Source organism: Syngnathus acus, chromosome 2 (genome assembly GCF_901709675.1).
Source record: "Syngnathus acus chromosome 2, fSynAcu1.2, whole genome shotgun sequence".
Classification (NCBI taxonomy): domain Eukaryota; kingdom Metazoa; phylum Chordata; class Actinopteri; order Syngnathiformes; family Syngnathidae; genus Syngnathus; species Syngnathus acus.
This window is the reverse complement of record NC_051088.1, coordinates 7155913-7163812: the sequence shown is the minus strand read 5'-3', so window position 1 is coordinate 7163812 and position 7900 is coordinate 7155913. Positions and strand designations below refer to the sequence as shown.

General features: G+C 41.6%; 1 protein-coding gene across 3 annotated transcripts; it reads left to right on the top strand.

The window, feature by feature from the left end:
* Nucleotides 1–728: 728 nt before the first annotated feature.
* On the top strand, nucleotides 729–7576 carry xpc (xeroderma pigmentosum, complementation group C). Of its 3 annotated transcripts, XM_037272239.1 has the most exons (15): nucleotides 729–1035; nucleotides 1343–1609; nucleotides 1681–1777; nucleotides 2438–2522; nucleotides 2611–2768; nucleotides 3207–3327; nucleotides 3411–3500; nucleotides 3767–3805; nucleotides 3896–4717; nucleotides 4799–4959; nucleotides 5837–5918; nucleotides 6123–6254; nucleotides 6449–6618; nucleotides 6695–6788; nucleotides 6864–7576. In XM_037272239.1, the coding sequence occupies exons 1-15, from the start codon at nucleotides 927–929 to the stop codon at nucleotides 7191–7193; spliced, it is 2757 nt and encodes a 918-aa protein (XP_037128134.1). In that variant the 5' UTR covers nucleotides 729–926; the 3' UTR covers nucleotides 7194–7576. The 3 variants fall into 3 exon arrangements, with proteins under 3 accessions (XP_037128134.1, XP_037128138.1, XP_037128140.1); XM_037272243.1 differs by lacking the exon at nucleotides 3767–3805; XM_037272245.1 differs by lacking the exon at nucleotides 729–1035 and having other exon boundaries at nucleotides 1457–1609; nucleotides 1686–1777.
* Nucleotides 7577–7900: the final 324 nt, after the last annotated feature.

The window sequence follows — 7900 nt, the reverse complement described above, 5'->3', positions numbered from 1 at the left end:
AAGAATTTTTTGCACAAGACAAAACTGTGTGTGTGTGTGTGTGTGTGTGTGTGTGTGTGTGTGTGTGTGTGTGTGTGTGTGTGTGTGTGTGTGTGTGTGTGTGTGTGTGTGTGTGTGTGTGTGTGTGTGTGTGTGTGTGTGTGTGTGTGTGTGTGTGTATAAGAAAAGTTGCCACTACAACCAACAGTACTGAAATATTAGAAATATATAAATAATTAAATAATTTTGTTTTTAAATTAATATATAATATTTAATAATAATAAAAATAATATTTAAATATTTAAATAATTAAATAATTAAAATATAATTATTCATATATTTCTAATATTTCAGTACTGTTGGTTGTAATGGCAACTTTTCTTATCCTCTGGCGCTACCCTCAGGACAAAGTCCGCATTTTCATTCTGTACTACCAATACAGTAATTCAGCTAATCCTCGTTAGTATCTCCTCCGCCTGACGAATGAATTAATAAGTAAATAATTTCCCCCCCTAACAGAGTAGTGACTTTTAAAGTATTTTGATGTTTAAAAATCTTTCCTAATCGTGTACTTGAACAGCACCAGCAAACCGTACGACTGGGTTCGCGGTCACTTCCTATCAACAGGGTAGTAGTGGGTAGTTTTTGCCGTAGCCTGCAATTTACTTGTGTTTCCACGTGGTGGCAGTACACTCTCAAAAGTGGTTGCGAGTCCGCAGAATGCCAAAAGAAAAAGAAGGTAACCGGAAGTGACACCCTTAGCCCGCCTCCTTCACGAATTGTCTAACAACTGTTATCAGAGGCGTTGACATGATACATAACTTCTTTTATCATGTTATCCCTCAGCGCATGATTACACGCAAGGGATTTTGAGACTTACCGTTTACATTTTAACTTGATTTAAAAATAAATAAAAAGGAAATACGTATTCTAGCGAAGAAAACACCATGGCAAAGCGGAGTGGCTGTAAGAAGGCAGATGTCGATACGAAGCTGAAACAAGTGCCGAAGGCAAAGGGTGGAGGAACTAAAGTGCGGGCGAAGAGAAAAGATGCAGGTAATATTTAACAAAACACACCGTGCTGTATTAGAACTCGGAACTTCAATTTGCGGAACACGTATTTCATTACGTGTAACCTATTGACACAATCAATGTTCATAGAAAGTAGACCATTCGACTAATTGTTCAACATTGCAAATGCCTTTATTACTGCATAGCCCTTATGATTACTGTGCTGACCTCTTGGTAACTCAAATTGTTAAAGGTTTTGGCAACCAAGCATGCAAAACAGAAAAGCTTTACTAAGTAAATGTCCGACCATTACAATCCTAAATGGTGTCAATGGTTTCCTGTTTTCTCCAAGGTGATGATGAGGACAATGCAAAAGAGGAAGAGATGCTCAAGAAGAGGGAAAATCCAAAGCCACGTTCCTCTTCAGGCCACAGAGTTGGGAATACTGTTGGCATCAGCACCAGCAAACACGTCCGGGCACCGGTGAAGAGGGAGGAGACGCACAGCACTAATGATTGTGATGAAAAGATGAGCTCAGCAGCCCTGGTGACACACAGTGGAAAGGAAGAAGAGGAGGAGGAGAGTGAGGAAGAGGAGGATGACTGGGAGGAGGTGGAAGGTGAATAGAAAAGAATAACAACACAGTACCTGTATTTGCTTTTCAATTGACTTGTGTTTGTGTTTTGTGAGAACTGGCTGAGCCTCTGAGTCCTGCAGAATCCTCAGAACCAGCCCTGCCCTCTCAGCCTGTAGAGATAGAAATTGAGACCCCTGAAGTCAGAAAAAAGTAAGTGAACATCAATAAGCATTTTATTAGCCTTCTTGTGCAGCAAATACCTATCAAACTGTACTAGGTGGCTTCTGACTTGTGTTTCCAAAAAGGGAGTAGTTACACTTTTCTATTACTAGTTGTATTTAGTTTTGTAATACCATGACAGTATATGACAGTAAACTCAGACACAATCAGTAAATTAACTAATCAATTATTATAGGTACCCTAAGTGAAGAACTGGATAAAAGCCTAATTACAATAGCATTGGGAAATGGTCTACCTTCTGGAATGTTTGTACAAGAAGTATTTGCGTCAGAAGACTTTTGTCAATACAAAAAAAGAAAGCTATTTAATTTCGGTTGCTCCTTACATGTTGCTAAGATACTGTGTTCGTATTTCAAATGTTTGAAACAACCTGTGTTAATAACACCACATATTAATATATTTACTAATTTCACAGATTTCCACTTACATATTAATTGAGTTGTAATCAATCATTATTCTCTGGGAAATTGAGGAACATTTTCTGAAAAATGATTCTGCTTTGACTCAAGATGAGCAAATTTCATGGCAAATATTGAAGTTATTTTTGCCTTTGAGCCATTTGACTGACAAATTGTGCTTTTAATGATGCTCAAATATTGTTGTGAGTAATCATCATTTGTGATTGTCCAGACAGAAGAAAAAGGCAGAGTTTGAAATGTACCTGAGACGGATGATGAACCGTTACAAGAAGGACCTGCTGGTCGACACACATAAGGTGAACACACTTATGTACACTTTTATTGTGAGAATCTTTCCACCCTGCCTTTGGAAGTTATTGCAAGATTCTTCTCATACTCTGTCAGGTGCACCTCATGTGTCTTTTGGCCAGCGGGATGTTCCGCAACCGCCTGTGCAGTGAACCCGATCTGCTTGCCATCACTCTGTCGATGCTGCCCGCCCACTTTAGTGCGGTCGCCAAGGAACGTAAAGATCAGAACTACCTCTCTGGGTTGCTAAAATGGTGTGTACACATTATCAATAGTACATGTATGTTCACTCATCCTTCAAATCAGTGATTCTCTACTAGGCAGCTTTGGCTCATAAGGTTGAAAAACACTGCTTAAAGGGAAAGCCAACTCAAAAATGTATTCATAAAAATATGTACTATACTCCCCTACTTGCCTAAACAAATCATTCAAATTAACCTGCTTTAATTCATATGCAACCAACCGCTTATCTCCGGTGGGCATAAACAAAATTTAAGTATTTATCGTGAATTTGAATGTATTAATTTATGTCTAAGAACGAGCTTTTTGGGGGTGCTTTGTTGGCAACAGCAACAACAAACAAGTCAAACTAATTACAATGACCTTAAATGTGTATGAAACCAAAATATGCACAGACTTTGAACTCTTTACCTTGTCAAGTAAAGGGTCAATAATCTCATTGCATCGCCCAGGTTTCAAGCAACTTTCACCCTCAACCCCAGTCTTCCCTACGAAGAGCGTCCCGACCCTCGCGCTCTGCTGGAGAAACGTCTAGCGAGCCTGTCGGGAAAGAACCACCAGGAGATGACTCATGTCAGTAGTTTGACCCATCCAAGGGAATGGAATGATTCAAATAAATGCTGTTGACATGGTTGTATTGTTTTGGTTTCCCGTAGCTTTTCTTGCTGGTCTTGAGGTCTCTTCAGCTCTTTTGTCGGTTGGTTCTTTCTCTGCAGCCTCTTCCTCTTAAACCTCCACCAGCCAAGGTAACATCACCATTTTAGAATATCTAAGCCATCCATCTATTTTCAGCGCAGCTTATTCTCATTTGCGTGAAATACTATTATCACAATATTATCAAATGTATTAGCACAAATAAAGGCTTATGCTTTTGTTAACGCATTTCTTTTTATAAATACATATTAATAGAGTAGCTGCAGTTCAGTTAATAAATAACTGGCCCCAGTATACATAGAAAATGGATGAATCTCTATGCATGGTCAGATCACTTCCCCTTTTCGGCCTGATTCAGATTTCAAGTCATGGAAAATGCATGCTTATATCACATCAGGTAGGATCCAGTAGACATTCTGTTTCTTTGCCTGTTATTGTGTTCCTGTCAGATAAATACTTTTAATATAAATCTGTGTCTTGTCAACAGGGCAAAGGCGCCACAACCTCCTCTAACGCACCAGCAAAAACAAACCAAAACCAGGTAACTAAGATCAGCTCACTTGAACAGAAAGTCTCTCTAGGCTCTAAGAGGCCAGCTGAAGCAAAAAGTGCTGGAGACAGGGGAGGCAAACGAGCAAAGAGAAAACTGTTAAAGGGAGAGGAAGAAGAGGAAGCTGAGAAGATTTTGTCGCCAGGTGGCCCAAGACCAAAGAACTCCAAACGGCGTAGCGTTGCCTCAAAGGTCACCTACAAGGAAGAAAGCGAGGGTGAGGAGGAAGTTAGTGATGAAGACTTTCAACAGTCCGGTGAGGAGGACAGCGAAGATTCAGAGATTGGGAGCAAAACTGCCAAGGTAGAAAAAGGTAAAGAAAGAGGCAAAAGTAAAAATGACAGGAACAATACAGCCCAGAAGAAAACGAGCGGTTTAGGAAAAGATGAGGAGAATCACGAGGATGGAGAAAAAGGACAGGCTGGCAGCAAAGCAAAGAGACAGAGCACGAAAAAGAAAAATGGTGTCGGAGCTGACCAGTGGGTGGAGGTGTTTGTAGACAAAACCTCCTCCTGGGTGTGTGTGGATGTGGAGCACGGAGTGGGCGCACCTCAGCTCTGCTCCCAGAATGCCACGCGGCCAATCACGTACGTGGTGGGCGTGGACGGAGACGGCTTTGTGAAGGACCTGGGCCGCAAGTACGACCCCACCTGGATGACGTCAAGCAGGAAGAGGCGAGTGGAGGAGGAGTGGTGGGAAGAGACGCTGCAGCCCTTCCTGGGACCAGAAGATGAACAGGACATAAAAGAGGAGAAGGAGGTGACCCATTGTCAAGTTTGAAAAAAAGTCTCACTTCACTGGATTAGTGTATGATCAAGCTTTGTTTTATTGCCCAATCAGATGCAGAAGAAGCTGCTGAACAAGCCCTTGCCTGTCTCCATCGCAGAGTACAAGGACCACCCGCTGTATGCGTTAAAGAGACACCTGCTCAAGTATGAAGCCATCTATCCCGACACAGCCGCCATACTCGGATACTGCCGAGGAGAGCCGGTGTACTCCAGGTCAGTCAAACACTCAGGGCACTTTAGTGTGAGGGACCATCACGGACATAATTTAGGATTACCTCTCACACCTGCTTTTGCACACCGCCCTTCTGTGTGGAGTTTGCATGTTCTCCCCATGCTTGCGTGGGTTTCCCCTGGGTAGTCTGGTTTCCTCCCACATCCTGAAAACATGCATAGCAGGCTGATTGAGCACTCCAAATTACCCGTAGGTGTGAGTGAGTGCGAATGGTTGGTTGTTTCTGTGTGCCCCGCGATTGGCTGGCAACCAGTTCTGCCCGAAGTCAGCCGGGATAGGCTCCAGTGCACCCGCGACCCAGGTGAGGAGAAGCGCTTCAGAAAATGGATGGACTGAAGTATAAAATTGTGTGAATGAGAGTGTTTTGATAAGTGTGAGAGGTAAGCCTGCATCTTATCACCAACGGCCTCTCATAATCTTGTCCCATTCTTCATCGATAATCAGCGGGTAGTCTGTCCAGTTCACAGGCTCTCTGACTAAGTGTGAGTTCAGACACTTTTCAGAATCAGAATCGGCTTTATTGGCCAAGTTTGTGCATGCCAAACAAGGAGAATTTGACTCCGGTTGATCTCAGCCTCTGTACAACATTTAAATGACTCATTATTTTATGGTAATAATGTGAACATTTTGACTGGTTTAAGAAGGTCTTGATACTTGCTGCTCTCTGAAGACTATATCGATGTTATACGATAATATTAATATGTTTTAATGATTTGCTCGAATGCAGCAATATCGAGCTCTTGTTTGTAATGTTGATATTTATTATACAGTATTGTAGTTGTTATTTCAATTAAGCAACGACAGTGATCTACTCTAGACCCAAACGAAATTAAATGTGATCTTGTTCCTTTCTGCTAGAGATTGTGTGCATACTCTACACTCCAAAGACACGTGGCTGAAAGAAGCACGGACTGTCAGAATAGGAGAAGTACCATACAAGGTAAGAGTTTTGATATTGAATTTTAATTGTCAAATCGTTGCTATTATGTGTTTTATTTATATATTATATAAGCCCCTTCTATAGTGATAAAAACAGGAACACCAGATATTGACCAAACTCTCCAATGTTGTTCCCTTTCCTCATCAAGACCTTAAAGTGGGATCTCCGGGGTTTCACTTTAATGTTCTTTTGTGTCCACGTCAGATGGTGAAGGGCTTCTCTAATCGTTCGCGTAAGGCTCGGATGATGACCGAGCAGAAGGATGACAATGACCTTGCTCTGTTTGGAGAATGGCAGACGGAGGTGTATCAACCTCCCATAGCTGTGAATGGAAAGGTATTCAATGCTAGTGAATTGCTAACTTTGTCATTTCAATACAAAGGAAAATTTAGGAGTTATCTATTGGGTTTAAAATTTTTGAAAAACCAAAATCTTGAAAATATCTCTCAAAAGATGCATGTAAATGAAGAAATGACCTCAGATTGATCCTCTCACTGCTGTATTATTTTCGACTCATTTGTTGCCCTCAGGTTCCCCGCAACGACTATGGCAACGTCTACTTGTTCAAGGCTTCTATGCTGCCGGTGGGCTGCGTCCACCTCAGGCTGTCCAACCTTCACCGTGTGGCCAAAAAGTTGGACATGGATGCTGCTCCCGCCGTTACTGGCTTCGACTTTCATGGGGGATATTCGCATGCGGTGTAAGACGGTTAATATAATCAATAGTACAAGAAATTGTTTGTTTATATATTAACTTTGTTCCAACGTGTGCTCCAGCACTGATGGCTACATTGTGTGTGAGGAGAATGAGGAGATCCTCAGAGCTGCCTGGCTGGAAGAACAAGAGCTTCAAAAGCAGAGGGAGAAAGAGGTGCGTGGGTGTCCACTTGTGGGAGTGTCTTGTTCATTGTTTGGGTAAATGGCCATTTTATCTCTCATTTTTCAGAAAAGAGAAAAGAGGGTGATCTCCAATTGGACTTTGCTTGTGAAGGGCCTTCAGATCAGAGAACGTCTAAAGCGGCGTTATGGCAAAAAGGGCCAGGCCGCTGACGAAGACAAATGTGATGGACTGTCTTCAGATGAAGGGGGTGTCGAGGAGGAGGAAAATTCCAGAGCTAAAACTGCCACGGAGACACTGGCTATGTCTTGGCCACAAAACAGGCAAGCAAAGGAAGAGAAAGCAAAGGAAGAGAAAGCAGGGAGTTTCAGCGGACAGAAGACAAAGCGGGAGAGGAGAGGCAAAGAGAAACATTTGTTCCCCTTTGAGAAAGCGTGATTCATGCATGTAATTTTGTACTTTCACTCTGCCGTTGTGCACACATGCGTAGTGCGTATGCATACAGAATCATCGGTGGTTTTACAGACGGCGAAATAAAATCAAACATTATGACAATAACCACATCTGACATGGACAGTTTTGACCGGATAGAAGCTGAAATGTGTTATTGTTGTTCGACATAACTACACAACTTCCATTTTGTCCATATCTAAAGGAGACACACTTAGACTCTTGTCTTTTTCTCACTGCTGTGCTGTGTTACAGTGCATGTTTGTTTCTGGATGATGATGACACTTGTATTTCCATTCTTTGATGGAAATTATTTTTTGTAAATGAACATTAAAGTACGATTAAAATAATGTGGAATGCTTCAATTGAAAGTATCTATGGCCATGTTCTCCGGGCTTATTTTATTTATGTTTTCCCACAGTGCTCATTCAAGTTGCAATTTTCAGCCAATTTTCCTCACCAGTCACTGCAAATCAATGTTTGGGGAATTACACAACAATATTTTCTGGGTATTAAAGCACAAGAAAGCTTGAGGCGGTCATTACTATTTCATGGGAGGCACACTGTAGGTTCCAGTGATAACAAACCTATCTTATGACATATGTATTTACCTAACTTAAAAATTTAATTATCCAGTCCATTGCAGAATCTATAGAACTTGAATAGCAAAAATGATGTGATCATGGAAGTAGAAT